Source organism: Hyaena hyaena, unplaced genomic scaffold (assembly GCF_003009895.1).
Source record: "Hyaena hyaena isolate Hyena2069 unplaced genomic scaffold, ASM300989v1 scaffold_507, whole genome shotgun sequence".
Lineage (NCBI taxonomy): Eukaryota > Metazoa > Chordata > Mammalia > Carnivora > Hyaenidae > Hyaena > Hyaena hyaena.
In genome coordinates this window covers 799677-815808 of record NW_024081140.1, presented here as the reverse complement: position 1 = coordinate 815808, position 16132 = coordinate 799677, and the positions used below count along the sequence as shown (strand labels likewise).

Below are 16132 nucleotides of genomic sequence, written 5' to 3'. Positions count from 1 at the left end.
CACTGTATACATAATAAACCTTTTTATTACTATTTTTCTTTAACAGAGAAACTGAATATTACGGCTAAAATAATTTGAAAGAAACAAAGTGAAAAAGGGTAAAAGGAATTCAAGAATTAAAATACAGTATTTTTTCAGTAATTTAAGTTACCTAAAACTTATCATAGTTAGTGAAATAAAAATCACAAACTGAATTCAAGGTCATTTCATTGTTTTCACGTTTATTTACACTGATTGTTTAGAAAATTCTGACTTTAAGTTTTCACAGCACATACCTATATAGATACTATATTAGATGACTAATCACATCTCTATATTTTAACCATATTCTTATATGAAAGTAAATTTTCAACATTCATTTTCATGAGTAGAAAGAAATCTATTTTGGTATATTTATATAATTTGAGAAAGAATAGCCTTAAAAAGAAGCCCCACATCCTACCAACACAGATATGATTAAAACAACATTCTTTAATTGATGATCACAATAATTTAGTTCAGCAGGAATCCAATCTTAAGTAACTTCTATGTAGTAAATGTTTGGATCCTATTCTCATAACAGAGCTCACCCTAGTGTTCAAGCTTAGGCTCAAAGATATTTGAAACTGAGCAAGAAGGCTGGTGTGCTGGAGTAGAATGAGAAATGGAGAGTAGTAGGGGATAATGGTGTGTGTGTGCGCGCACGTGCACACATGTGCACATGCTTGTGTGCACACATATGCAAAAGCACAGATCACGGTCAGTGGTCTAGGTCTTGGTAAAGAGTACTGTTCCTAACTGAATAAACGAGAATTATTAGAGGGTTTTGAGTGGAGGTGTGATAATCTGAATGATTTTTAAAAGCATTATCCTACCTTCTGTATTGTAAATAAAATGTAAAGGGAGTTTGAGAAGAACCATGGACACAGACCAGTTAGAGAGCTATTACAGCAATTAAAATGAAAGATAGTGATGATAGTGGTGGAACCGATGAGAGAACTAGGTCAAAGGAGAGCCAAGAGAAATTCCTTGGCTGTGAGAGAAACTGGTCAACTAAACTTTTTTGGCACATCGTAGAGATGAAATTATCATCAACTGACAAGGGAAGACTGTAGGTGGAGCAGATATATTGTGGTAATCTATATTTTTATAGATAAGGCTTAAAAAGTAATATGAATGTTTTAATAGATTCCATATTTTCAGATTATAAGAGAGCACACCAATGCATAGACTATTTCTTGAAGTTAAGTTAGAGATGGTGGGATGTTATATATACATATAAAGACATACGGAATATTTAATACATCTGAGAAGTAGTGAGCTAAAATAGGAGCTAAACTATAATTCTTTGTACACACACATATATAACAGACATATAACAGCCTTCAATTAAAAGAAATGAGATAAAATGAAATTTAACACATTTATTAGTGTAATTATAATTGACTAAAAAGATATTTTTACTATGGCATAATTCTATATTAGCAAAAAATGCCTCATTTTATTATTTATTTGGAGTACTGAATTTTCAAGTTTGAGGCTCATGAAATAAAATTAAAGACAAAAACTAAATTGTGAAACATTTATATGACAACATTTTTACCTTAAATAATTTAACATTAATTAACTAAACTTTTAAATGTTTGTTTTCTTTCTTTTTTACAGAAATAAAATTTGAGTTGTAACCATTACAATCATTGAGAGTTGAAAATATGATACAATTTGCATATCTGTGAATTTATTAACTACTTTAATTAAAAATAATAATCTAATAAAGATATCTATCCTTGTCAAAGACCTTGACAATGAACTAATAGCTAAAACTAAGTATTGTAATTTAATATTTATAATTTAAAAAACAATGTTAGATTTCATAATGTAACCTTATACCCTAAAATAGATAAAAACAAGAACTAAAATAAAGCTTGTGACACTTTTTAAATAGATGCATATATCAATAAAGGCAAATATTCCCAGCATCAGAATGAACATTTAAAAGCATATCACATTGAGACTTACTTTTAGTTTCGCCATCATCCCAGAAAAAGTCTCCTTTTGCTGTGTTAGCTTCATCTAATGCAACTATAAGTCCTAGAGGGTTCTTTCGGCTGTTAAGTAAGTTTGGGAGCATTTGTGATTCAAAGTAAATTTATGATAGTGAAATATTCTATAAATAAGCCCATTTCAACCTAATGGATTTGTAGGAGTAATGCAGTCATGTGAGAACATTGATATGAATAAAATTCATGTCTATACTTATTAATAATTTGTCCATGAGAAAAAAATTTATATGCTTAGAAATAAATAATAAATATAATGTGGAATTGTTTGGAGGCTAAGTAGGACACAAGCAAAATTGAAACAGTATAATGATACTTCAATTCAAACAAGAAAAATTCAATATACCTTATGAATGCAGAATATATTTAACATGTATTTGCCATACCTCAATTAACTCTTCCTTGCAATTTATCAAAGCTACATCTTATATACATAAAAATGAAAAGTTCAGTATAAAAACTTTAATGCCTAGTGGAATATCTAATAACCTTAAAAATTAAGTTAATTCTAACATGAGACATGTTAGATAAAATTTTCCTTCGTTATCTATTACTGTAGGTTTTTAAATAGTGCCCCTGAAGCTATGCAGTCCAGGAGCCTGCTCTATGTAAAATATATTCATTCCATCCTGTGTACACTCACCAAAGTGTATGCTCTTCTTGTTCACTATAGCTCTAGAGTATAACATATTTGTTGGAGAATACAGTCATGAAACAGCTACAGTCTGAAAATAATCACTTGTAGAATGCCAAAATAATTAAATTACTAGAGCACATTCATTCACTCATATTTGTGTTCCTTCAACAAATATTTAGTGAAAACAGGGAGCAGATTCTGGGCCAGGTGTTATTATATGTTCCCCAGTTTGGGGACTAAAGCAAGGAAAAGTTAAGTCCCTGCCTTCATGGGGTTTATAGTCTAGGAGAATGAACACACTACCTATAAGACTCTAGATATTCTTAATGTTATGAAGAAAACACAGCAGGATAAGGAATAGAGAGTGACCATTGCAGAATATGAGGAAATAATGTGGTTTCAATAGAACACCTCCTGTGCCCTTGTACTCAGAACGAATACTGCAACCTTGGAGTGGCAGAATTTTCAAGATATTTCTTTGTTTTCTAAATTTCCAGAATTTATTCTTAGTGAACAACTTTGTTTCTATCTTGTTCTTTCCCTACACAGAATTATCCACCTCATTTATCAAGTTAAAAGTAAAACACTTCAGCAGAAAGAAAAACATTGTATCATTTATGTATTGAAAATCTAAGTAGGCCACCGATATTTTCAAAATTATATAATTTAATTTCTCATATTTTTATTAAGAATAAGCAATTAACTTTAATTATACATATTCTATAAGGAATGTCAGCACATTTTTGACACAAGAAATAAATTTATAATCTAATTATGTACACTCTTTAAATCAATAAATTTATAATAATATATAATTTGAATCTTTTTAAAAATGATGATTATATTTTTTTAATGTTTTTTTTTTTTTTTTCTAGGAGAGAGAAAGACAGCGTGAGCAGGGGAGGGTCAGAGAGAGAGGGAGTCACAGACTGAAACAGGCTCCAGGCTCTGAGCTGGCAGTCAGCACAGAGCCCGACGCGGGGCTCGAACCCACAAACAGCGAGATCATGACCTAAGCGAAAGTCGGACGCTCAACCGACTAAGCCACCCAGGCGCCCCAAAAATTATGATTATATTTAAGGATTCCCTCCCTACACCAAATATCTTCTGATGAAAAAAAAACAAAATATTAATCTCTGATTCTTAAAAAATGGAAATAATAAAACTTGACTTATACTTCAGATTTCAGTTAATGATTTTTCATTTTACCTTGCTGTTGTGGTTACAGCAGGTTGTTGAATGGGGATAATGTAACCTCCTCTAAGATGTAATCCTATTTTGTCTCCTGGAAGATACATGTTAACACGTTGTTTTCTCCATGGCCTTTTTGCACCCTAATATTCGGAAGTTAAAAAGAACTTTTTAGTATTAGTAAAAACTTTAATCCCATTTCACAATAATTCAAAGTTACACATAGAAATAATTTTTACTGAGAGCAATTCATGTCATCTAAATGAATATGCTGATTTTGATCTTTAAAATAAACCCTTTTCAGTTTACTAAACAAAGCAGGAGAAAAATTTTCTCCCCCCAAAATAAAAACCCAACTTAGAGAAATCCATTTCCCCTCAACGATGATTAGTATTCTTAATTAGTCCTACTTTTATTCTTTGTTCTTGTTTAAAATTAAGCATATCTTTAAAAAGCTTTTAAAAATCAATGTTTCTTTAAAAATAGAGTCTATTTAGCCAAAGTCAGCAATATGGAAAATAATGCCTTTTAAAATACATACTTCTTAAAAGGTCTTAGTCAATTAAAAAAATAGGTTGTATATAAATGCTACAGTGTTGCCTTTTCAAGGCCGAAATGAAAATCTTCCCCAAACTTTTGAATGTACCATATAAAATGAATGTTTAGGATGAGCTCAGTACTCAATTCTTCTGGCAATAAGATAAATATATAAAATTGGAAAAGTATGAGAATAAGTCACCACTCCTTCTTAAAGTTACTCCTGGCTTTTATTTCCATAATCTAAAAATAAATACGATTTTATACTAAATAATATAACTTTACATTAATCACATGCAACAAACAAATACTTGCTCATGTGCAACAAACGTATACCGGCACAAATTTTACTCATTATTCAAATTCCGAATCATTCATTTTTTTATAGTAATCACACAAACACTGACAATAGATACACTATATGTTTGGAATTAATTAAGTTTCCACATACAGATGTTTGACAGTATAATCCTTGTGAGTCTGGTATTACATTAAAGATACTTACAGTTTCATAATCATACCAAGTAGCATTAGGGATGTATGCACTCACTGTATCTGCTCCCTAAAATAAAACAAGATAATTTATTTGCTTTTGATTTAATGTTTATACTAATTTTATATAATTTCATTTTCACCAGTTATACATTACATATTTAAAAAGCATAAATCAACTTAACATTTTAATATTTTTAGACTTTTTTATACATCACTGTTTTTAGAATTATACATGTAGAATTTCCTCTACAATTCAACATTTATCAGGTTGAACAGTCTATTGTACTCAATAGAGTTTATTTATTACCAAGTTGCGTGTTTGTTTTTATAATTTACTGAGGATTTGGTTATAAAGTTTTCCTTTAAAAGTAATAAATGTATTAAAATTGTAAAACCTACCTGTTTCAAAACCGGAGTAATAAGTAATGAGGGGCCCCATAAAAATTGAGTATCCTCAATCCAGGAATTTGTATCCTCATAAAACCTAGGAATAATGACAATTTGCTCCATAATGACAATATTTACAATATAAAGGTAAAAAATAGGTTTATCCAAATTCCTTTTTGGGACTATCATTTCATTTTTTCCCAGGAGTGACTATTAGGTTTAATTTTACTTGCTTGACTTGTCATTTTGAATCTATGATTCTTATATCCTTATGGTTCATCTGACACTCAAGAAAGAAGAAAGGAGGGAAGGTGGGAGTACATCAGTTCATCTGGGCTCAGAAAAATCTATCATTTTTGATAAAGAAATCTGTTATCTGTAATAAGAAACTATTGTTTAATTCATTTTCTTCTCTCAGATAGGTTCATAAAGCACCAGAAATCTTTCATACTCTTCTCTGTTCCCTTTAAGTTTTTCATTATAAACTCCTGTTTTACTCTGGATTTGAAAGTAATTTCTTGAGGAAAGGTACTGCTTTGCTCAAAATGTACAAAGGCAAATACAATTCATTGTTCTGTGACTATAATAGAGCCTTGATCTATACTTAGATGATTTTGACAATATATACATAATATGTTTTCAATAACTGCATATTTAATATTACAAATATGATTTACCCAATATATTTTTTCTTTTAAGCTCTATTCAATTCCCACATTTCTAGCTTAATCTTGAACAATTCATTAAATTAACCATATTTATTTACTACTATTATTCCACAGTTCATCAAATGATTTATATGAATGTCAAAAAGCAGGAATCTATTTAATTGATTAATCTCCATTAATTTTTCTGTTTTACAAATTTTTTTAATGTTTCATTTATTTCTGAGAAGGAGAGAGACAGCATGAGCAGGGAAGGGTCAGAGAGAGAGGGAGACACAGAATCTGAAACAGGCTCCAGGCTCTGAGCTGGCAGTCAGCACAGAGCCCGACGTGGGGCTTGAACCACAAACCGTGAGATCATGACCTGAGCCAAAGTCGGACGCTTAGCCGACTGAGCCACCCAGGCGCCCCACCATTAATTTTTCAATATATGTCTGAATATTACTTGAAAAAAATAAAATTCTTGGACATAGTACTTACTCATGAAGAACTGGCCTTGCTACTGTTTCTCCAAAAGCATGGGCTTTGTAAAATAGAGTATATAGGAAAGGTAATAAGGTATAGCGAATATTCAAATAGTGCCTTGATGAATTAACCAGAAGAGAATTCTGTCCAAAAAATGCTGGATCCTGATGCTATGGAATAAAAAGAGAAATTAACATTTAAAAAGTTAAAATGTGAATGAAAATAAAAGAGAAGCATTTAAGCTATTTTTGAAATGCAAATTATATACATTTTAGTTTGTTTATGAAAATTTGAAATTGTCCCTGTTTCATCATCAAAGTATATAAGTATTTTCAGTTTCTGTATTTTCATTTGGATATGTCTTAATTACACTTTATTTTAAACTGAGTATTTTTCATTTTTATAGAGTTAGAGATGAAAAGATATTTTAACAAAGAATTTTTCACCTATATTATTTGTGGTAAATTGAATTATTGGCTCCAGTTTTCATGTTTGCTTGTACCGCCAGCCTTGGCTGTAGAACTCTAAGCCCTACCACTAAAAGTGGAGGGACTTCCCCACCTCTTGACTTTGTGCTCAGCTAAGTGACATATTTTGGCCAATAGAGCCGTAGAACACGTGACACATTCATGGGAAGGCTTGAAATGTGCTTGCCTGGGGACTTACTGCTTTGTGCCTTGTCCTTGCCATTAGAAGAAAAAGCCCAGGTAGTCTACTGGCCCAGAGATACAGGAACAGAGCAGCCTGGCCAGCACATAGGCTTGTAATCTTAAGGACAGCTTTCCTGCTGAGCCCGCACTAGAGCATCGGACTCTCCTAGTCTCGGTGCAGTGATGTGAACAAACCCGCTTAGATCTCCTGTTATGAGTGGCAAAATTGTACTGAGGGTACCAGCTACTGCCTCTCTTGATTAACCAACATGTTTACCCTGAAGACATTTCCCTTTGGCTGCTCCCAGCTAATCAATGAACATGGTGGGATTACTATCAGGTCCACTCATTGAAGATACAGGACATTTCCAAGGTCAATTTTGCACTGAGGACTCACCACTGGGCTGAATGGAAAGTTCCTTAGAATTGGGCTGCAGTGTGTGACTCTCCCTAAAAACCCTCTTTCCTTGCTTTCATTGTCACCATATTCAAACCCCTATAGTGATATGAAGGCTGTCTTCATTTCCCCCCGCCCTTATCCTTCGCAAATATTTCGCCAATAAATCTCTACCATATGTGTCTCAAGCATTTGCCTTTGGAAGTCAGAAATGAACACAGAGTAAAATATAATTCATATTAGTATCTCCTATGAGCACAAATTTCTTGAAAGCATGTGTCAGTAGATTAGGAAATGACTTTTCTCTAATTTATGACTCTTACTTCTGTCTGTCATGCCTCCTTCCAGGCTGAGCTCTGCATGGTTGTCCTTCTCAAACAGAATTCAGGCCCTAGGTGTAACTAGTGTGTGAACAGTGAATCACTTCTTAACTAACATGCACTTAATTGATTTCATGGTCTCACCTAATTTCCCCACTTCCTCTGAGAAATATGTCTCTGAGAGCCCAGAGCATGCTGAATTCCCAGGGCTGGTACTTCAGTATGCCCTGGTACATCCATTTCCACCAGTTCAGATGTGTCTGTTAAGTGTTAATTTTATTTTTCCTCAGCTTCTCATTCCAATTTTACTTATTATAGAGAAACTCTGGACTCAAGCTACTTTTCCAGTGTCTTGAATTTTTTGTGTTTCTTTAATAAAACAAAAACTGGAAATCCTTAATATTACATTACATTTTTTATGAAAGAAAAGTTACCAGGAACTTACATTGTTGGAATAGAAGAATCTAGACTCAAAAACCTTTGACTTTTATTTTAAATATTAAATTAGTTTAAATTAAAATGATGTAATGCACATGTATATGCTTTAGGCTTAAATAAATAATTGTGTTGTGAGTCCATTACATTTCATGATTCCTTTAGTTGATCATTTTTTAAATATACAAAATATTTATAGGCCTTGAGAAGGGGACTTCTCCTTTACAAATTGTGCTACAGACTTTCAGCCCTATCTTCTATAGATATAAATTTAAGTGCATTGCTAAAACTAGAATATGGTTTTGTTTCAAAACATGGAGACCAAGGGGCATTTACCTTATATATATCAGCATTATGGTTCCTGGAAAAGGGATAAAATGCTCCAAGTTGCATCCACCTTCTGCAAAGCTCTTCTGTGGTATTGACCACAAATCCACAGATGTCCGCTCCAACCTAAATAACAAATATATCTATTATTCATAGTGTAAAGAGTCTCAAATTTGCCCAGGGCATCACACTTTATGCCTCAACAGATTAATCTGCATTACTTACAATCCTTTTTGTTTTACTCTCTTCATATATTCTTCCTTAACTTAGTTTTTTATTTTCCACTTTTGCTATTTATTTGAGTCTAATTGTATCAACTTACACATTTTTAATTGCCTTTTCTTACAGCATTAGTCTCATATATTTATTTTCTCCTTTTATCTAATCCTTGTTAACTCAATGTATAGTGTGAATTTATATTATTAAAATGTGTTGTTTCTTAATCCAAAACTCTCCTCCCAAGATTTGATTTTTTCCATTTATAATATATTACTGTAATAGTAAAGTAATAAAGAAGACTGTTGATGGGGCGCCTGGGTGGCTCAGTAGGTTAAGCATCTGGCTTCAGCTCAGGTCATGATCTAGTGGTTCATGGGTTCGAGCCCCGTGTTGGGCTCTGTGCTGACAGCCAACTCAGAGTTGGGAGCCTTTTTCGGATTCTGTATCTCCCTCTCTCTCTGACCCTCCCTTGCTCAGGCTGTCTCTCTCTCTCTCTCTCAGAAATAAATTAAACATTTAAAAAAATGTTGTCTAACATCTAACATGTAGACATATAAAATTTCATTCCTCTTCCTTTGAGGACCCTCCAAGAAAAAATACTATCCTTAATTTAGTATGTTTAGATTTATGTAAATGTGTACAAGCCACTTCTTTTTTTTCTAAATAGTATGTAATATACATAAACAAACATAGTACTGTTTTGCATGTTTATTAACTTTATATAAATGGCATAATGTATGAATGACATTGCATTTCATTTTTTTTCAAGGTATTATTCTTATAAGATTCACTTATGTTAATGTGGCTTTAGTTTTCTATCATATGGGATCTCATGACTATGAAAAATGCTCCTATAAAACTTATATGTAGGTTTTGTGAATATTATTATATGGAACAAAAGAAATATATATATATGATATATATTTACCTTTACTCAATGGTATTATATATATATTTATATATAAATATTTTCCAGTTTATTTCTCTGGTTTATTGGAAATGCACATTATTTAATCAAAATTGGTTGTAACCATTAGTAAGCACAGTCACAGTTAATAAAAATTTGTTCCATTCTATTTCTTGTCAATTCCTGTTATTTTCAGAATTTTAATTTTTGCTGCCTATACATATGATATGTATACCTCAGCAAAATTTTTACTTGTATTTCTCTGATTACCCTGGAAGTTGGGAACTTTTTCATATTTTTACTGAGCCCATATTGTTCTCTCTTTCTACAGATTTATCTGTTTACATCCTTCGCTAATTTTCCCATTGTTTTACCTTCTACAAATCTACTATAGGTTGTTTAAATTGAATATCAGTCATTTATTGGTTATATGAATTGAAAATGTCATTTTAACTTTTAAAATAGTCTTTTAATGAACAGAAGTTTATTTTGCTGTAGTCAAATTTATGTTTCTTTATTATTTGTGTCTTCTGTGATCTATTTAGGAAATAATACCCCTTAACCTAACATCACAGAGATACTCCTATTTTCTTCTAATATGTTTAAAGTTTACTTTTCACACATAGGTTTTTAATCTATCTGGGACTGATATTTGTGTATGTTATGAGGCATGGACACATTTTATTTTATTTTTTTAAATGGATAATCAACTATCCATATGAATATTTGATACTTTCCTCACTGTTTTATAGTGATAGTGTTATCAGTTAACGCATTTAATTAATGTATGAGCCTATCCCTTATTATGCCACATTATTCTCTTTGAATATACAGAGTTCAGGATTGTGCTATATTACTGTTTTATCGGATAAGTTGAATCCTTGTGCTTTTTTCTACTTCTTTAAATTACATTGTCTTCCACATGAAGTTTAAATAATTTTTATGTTCCCAAATTTTACTTTATAGTTTAAGTTGGAATATCACTGAATTTGGATAATATATTGGGGAGAATGCATATTTCTAATAAATTAAGCTTTATTATCTATGAACATGGCATTTATTTAATTTAGTTATTTAAAATTTTCTTAAAACCCTCCTCCATTTACTTTTAACTTTTACTCCTGGTAACTGTGCATTAATTACCTGCTGTAATAAATAACACCTTATCTTAAAATACATTGTAACATTGCTTATTTCTTTCTTTTTTAGGCAAAGCTTGTCAACAACTGGTCTATTTTATTCAAATTTCCAAAGTCACCTATGTAATTTTATTTTGTTAATTTTTCTATAGAAACTTTGCTTTCACTGCATTAATGCCTTCTCTTATTTTAACTGCTTACTTCTTGTTTTAGGTTTATTCTGCTTTGCTTTTCCTTTTTCTTATGTAATGCACTTTACTTGTTAATATTCAGCCTTTCTTTGTTTTTAATCTAAGCAGTAAAGGCTATAAGTTTTCCTCTAAAACAAATTTAGTTGACATCTTACAGGTTTGATATGAAGTACAATTGCTAGCATTCAGTTCTAAGGATTTATTCCCCACTCTGTTTCCATACAGCTTGTTTTTTGACTCATGAATCGTTTTATAATGTGCTTTTTATTTTTCCAAGTCAAGACTCATGAGTGTGTATGTGTGTGTGTGTGTGTGTGGTTTTTATTGTTATTGGTTGGTTTTTGGTTTTCTTTTTGTTTTATGCATATGAAAGAAGGTAAGCAACTGACTATAATTTCCTACCACATTTTACATTATTTTTTATGTAGTGACCCTCTTTCATGTTCAGTATCAACACTGCACACGTTTTTTACTTGATATAGAAACTAATTAGATTCTTTACGTCCAGAGTTGCCTAAAATAAATTTTCTCTGCTTTTAAAATTTGAGACTTATCTCTGTCTTTATTTTTTATCTTTTATTTTTTTCTTTTAAATACAGGAAACAGCTTTATTGGTTTTTATTCTAAACTGACAATCTAATATTTTAAATATTTAGACTTCTGACATTTACCTTTATTATCAATACATTTGAATTTTTCCCTATCATCTCACCTGAGACTTTATTTTATATGAGCTTTTCCTATGTTTGTTTACATAGATATTTATTTCATGTATTATTTTGATTTCCTTGAATTTTATTTATTCTATTTTCTCATTCTAATGGCTAGATTGTTATAGACATCATCCATATTCTTATTTTTCTCATAAATTCTCTGAAAATAAAAATTGAATTTTTCTGTAACATACCTTTAATCATTTTACTGAAAATCATTAAGATTACATAATACAAAATTAAGAGTAATTCACGGCCTTCTAAAAGACACTGAATGAAACTGCTTACCAATGGCATTCCAAACAAATTGAACTCTAGCATTCCTGTGATAGACCACTCCATCTGCTCCCACGAAGCAGTGTTGTCTCCTAACCAGTGTGCAGCATGGCGTCCAGAGCCAGCAAAAGTGGACCGGGTGAGAATGAAACTTCTCTTATTAGGAAAAACTTTCTCCAAGGCTCTAAAAATAAAATCAATTTAATTAATAAGATATATTTTTAAATAAATTTTTATCCATCTTTCATACCAATTTTTTATTCATCTATCAATATTTACTTAAATACATTCCAATCAAACATAGAAAGGCAATCAGACTTTGATTTCCTTTACCAAATTAAATAGGCATACTTTTGGTATCCACTCAACATTCGTTTTTAAAATATATGGTTTAAACTCACTGAAATCTCTTTCTTACATGAAATGTAGTAATCTAACTTGAACTCTCTACCAACTATTGAGGTGCAATGATGCTAATGACATATTAATGTCTGTATTTTCAAATATCAGCATGTAATGTTGGAATGAAAGTTACATATTTGAGAGGCATTTTATTTTGTTTGTTTCTAAAAGTTTACTACACACAACTACTAGCATTATTCATCTCACCATTACTGGTACCTGAGTATGACGGACAACTTTTTTTCTGTACATAGGAAGTATTCAGGAAAAGATACAAAGTTTGATTTAGTATATATAATTATCCAGACTATCTTAATAAAAAGATATAATGGTATTTTTAGGTGGTTTTCCTATATTACTATCTTTATATATTGAGCTATATTGTTGCCTTTTGTTTCTAGAATTTCTTTATACAATTCAATATATAATGCTCTACTGAGTTTAAAAACTGAAGTAAGCAAACACTATGAAGATACTGTGTAAGAGTTGAGATACCATGTTATGTTTTGGGTCTAGACAAATGTAGTCATATCTTTAAACTTGATTGTATTTATTTTATTCTGAAAAGGATTAAAAATTTATTGAGATCAGAATCTGGGTTTTACTGACTACTGCATTATAGTTTCTTATCTAATGCTTGAAAAAGAGTAGGCAATAGAGAAGATTGTCTCCTTCCTTTTTATTTTTTTTAATTTTTTTTTGGTAACTTGTTTCTTTTTTATATACAAGTAACACACTGAATTAGAAAGTTACTTTGCAAGATACTACATAGAAAACTCAATTTTAATTGAAACCCATGATTTTGAAAAATAAAGACCGGCTCTAGAAGCACCACTTCGCAGGCCAATTGTACAGTTCACAATTAGAACACGATTATATTCAGAGATAGCAAACTGAATCAAATTTTAAAGTGTAATTTAAGTCTATGAATTAAAAAGGAACCACAGCTAAATACATACACCACACAGTTCTTGATTAACTAAGTTCCAAATTCATGAGGATTAGTAAAAGTACTGATTTCATGAAAATACTCTTTCTTTGTTTCCATACTCATGCTATTTTCCAACTACATTAATATATTATAACATCTTTCTAGACAATAGGTATGAAAGAGGTTTCTGAGTGAATCTGCACTTACTTCTCTGTGGCTATAGCCATGCTGTAGCCATAGAGGCTGTGAACATCATAATGCTTCCCCCAGGTCTGCATAGCATCCATGCAAATTGTTTTGGAATACATGAGTTTGTCAAGAATATCTTAGAAAAAAATATATCAGAAATGTTTTTTAAGAGATAGTTTCCATTTTAAACTTCATAATCCTTAAATAATGTGCTATGTAATACCATACTTAGTTTTAAAAAGGAAATGAAAGACAATTTAAACTAAATTTTAATTGGGGTCCCACCTTCTAATTCTGGTTGATTAACTATAAGATTTGCACTTAAACATTAATAAATATTCTGCTTCCAAAGTTCAGTATTAAATAAATTCTTAGAAATTATATATATATAATATAATATATACAAATGATACCCATTTGCATTATACATCACACAAATATATACCTTTTTAAAGATTTACAGGTTGGTTTATTCAGATATAATTAAATTTTACATATATATACTTCTTTTATACAATTACAAACCATTCAAATCCCAGCTTTTCTATTTTTTATTGTGCTTCAACTGGCAGGCTTATGTGGCACCATAATTATTGTCATCTTTCTTCAGATGTACTTATTGCTATCTCTTCTCCCCTAAGAGCAAATCTTTCCTTGCTTATATTTTTACCCCCTTTTAATGGTGAAATATTTTTTATAAAATATGTGACATGTAACTAGTCACATTAGGTTCATTCTAAAAACTGCACAGAATCACACACAGCATGGTTATAAAAAGAATGTGATCATTTATGGGGCGCTTGGGTGGCTTAGTCAGTTAAGCGTCCGACTTTCGCTTAGGTCATGATCTCGCGGTTCGTGGGTTCGAGCCCCGCATCGGGCTCTGTGCTCACTGCCAGCTCAGAGCCTGGAGCCTGTTTCAGTCTGTGACTCCCTCTCTCTCTGACCCTCCCCTGCTCACACTGTCTCTCTCTCTCTCTCTCTCCTAGAAATAAATATTTAAGGAAAAAAAAAAAGAATGTGATCATTTAAATTATTATTTCAAACAAATTTTGTGTGTTTTTAATAATTATTTGATCATGGACAGTGTATCATGATAAAGATAAATCAATGAGCTTTGCCAAAATTTAAAATCATTCTTCTCTTCTTAAGCATAAAAATTTTAGCCCCAAAGAAAAACAAAAACAAACAAAAATACATTGATTTCAGGGACTCAAAATTGTATCAAGGTTTGTGATCTAAATATATATGCTAGAATTTCCTAGGAAAATATCTTAATTAATGGTAAGTAAATAACCAAATAAAATTTACCAGGAGTAAATGGTGGATAATTCAGTTTATTGTCATTGCATCCTTTTTTTGAACCTTGAATAAAGCTGGAAACTTCATTCATGTCCTAGATGGATATAACATAAAGAACAGCAGATTTTAAGTGGTAACAAGTATCTTAGATGAGATGTAGGCATTGTTTATAACCAAAATGTATCTAATTTGCCTAGTTTTAATTACAAAACATTAATAACATTATAAGCATTAAGCTACTGTCATTATTCTAAGCAGTTGTATCGATTTTCTCACTGTGAGTCCACCATTGCACCACACTTCTAGCACATTCATTTATCTACCATCCTTTGCTCATTTTAGCTGACATTTATCAAGTTTCTATGATGAGCATTGCTGGCCGTGAGGCACAGCATCTTTTGCAGAGTCCTTCATTCCTACACTCTCATGAGAGAACGAAAGTGAAAATAGGTAAACAGCATTTTAGCATGAAATGAAAATAGTTATGAACCTTACTGAATTCATGGAACAGTCTCAGGGAACCCTAGGGCAGCTGGACCACATTATAAGAACCAGTGACCTAAACATCTCTTGGAGGCAGAATTTTGCATATGTGTTTATAGATTTTTGCCATGTAAACCCAAGCCCCGAAATTGTCTTGCCACATACTAGTTCTGTGAGCATGACTTTAAAAAAATGAAGCCTTTGATGGGGCGCCTGGGTGGCTTAGTCGGTTAAGCATCCGACTTTCGCTTAGGTCATGATCTCGCGGTTCGTGGGTTCGAGCCCCGCGTCGGGCTCTGTGCTCACTGCCAGCTCAGAGCCTGGAGCCTGTTTCAGAGTCTGTGACTCCCTCTCTCTCTGACCCTCCCCTTCTCACGCTGTCTCTCTCTCTCTCCTAGAAATAAATAAAACATTAGAAAAAAAATAAAGCCTTTGAACTAAAAAGGTAATGTATATAAAATTACATGTCACACTACATATGCTTAAAAAATAATGTATTTCTTTTTCCTTCTATGCTAATTGTACTGTTCGACTTATACACATTTGTGAAACTTATTTCCCACATGTCTTTAATATGCAGTTTCTGCTCTCACTAAGACTTCACACTAGGTCAAATCCCTTGTTAATTTTGTTTTTCTTCAGAAAAAATAAATTTTCTTTATTACTCTTCTTTCCCCCATCCACATAATGCCCAGCTGGAATCAATATGAAAAATTAAAGTTGCAAAATAAATTTCTCATCATTAAAAGGTAAATGTTTTCATTTATCAAATATTTTCTTCTAAAAAGTTTTAAATGCTTATTTTTTTGAAAGAGACAGAGAGATAGAACACAAG

The 16132-nt window shown here is 31.6% G+C and overlaps 1 protein-coding gene across 1 annotated transcript in view; it reads right to left on the bottom strand.

The window, feature by feature from the left end:
* SI (sucrase-isomaltase) overlaps nucleotides 1-16132 on the bottom strand; it is a 91982-nt gene that overhangs the window by 49686 nt on the left and 26164 nt on the right. Inside the window, exons 14-22 of the mRNA XM_039255023.1 lie at nucleotides 14824-14908; nucleotides 13531-13648; nucleotides 12003-12174; nucleotides 8555-8671; nucleotides 6432-6586; nucleotides 5299-5383; nucleotides 4910-4966; nucleotides 3886-4010; nucleotides 1999-2087 (exon numbers count right to left, since the gene is read on the bottom strand). Of these exons, the coding sequence (XP_039110954.1) occupies nucleotides 1999-2087; nucleotides 3886-4010; nucleotides 4910-4966; nucleotides 5299-5383; nucleotides 6432-6586; nucleotides 8555-8671; nucleotides 12003-12174; nucleotides 13531-13648; nucleotides 14824-14908 (1003 nt within the window). The remainder of the gene's footprint in view (nucleotides 1-1998; nucleotides 2088-3885; nucleotides 4011-4909; nucleotides 4967-5298; nucleotides 5384-6431; nucleotides 6587-8554; nucleotides 8672-12002; nucleotides 12175-13530; nucleotides 13649-14823; nucleotides 14909-16132) is intronic.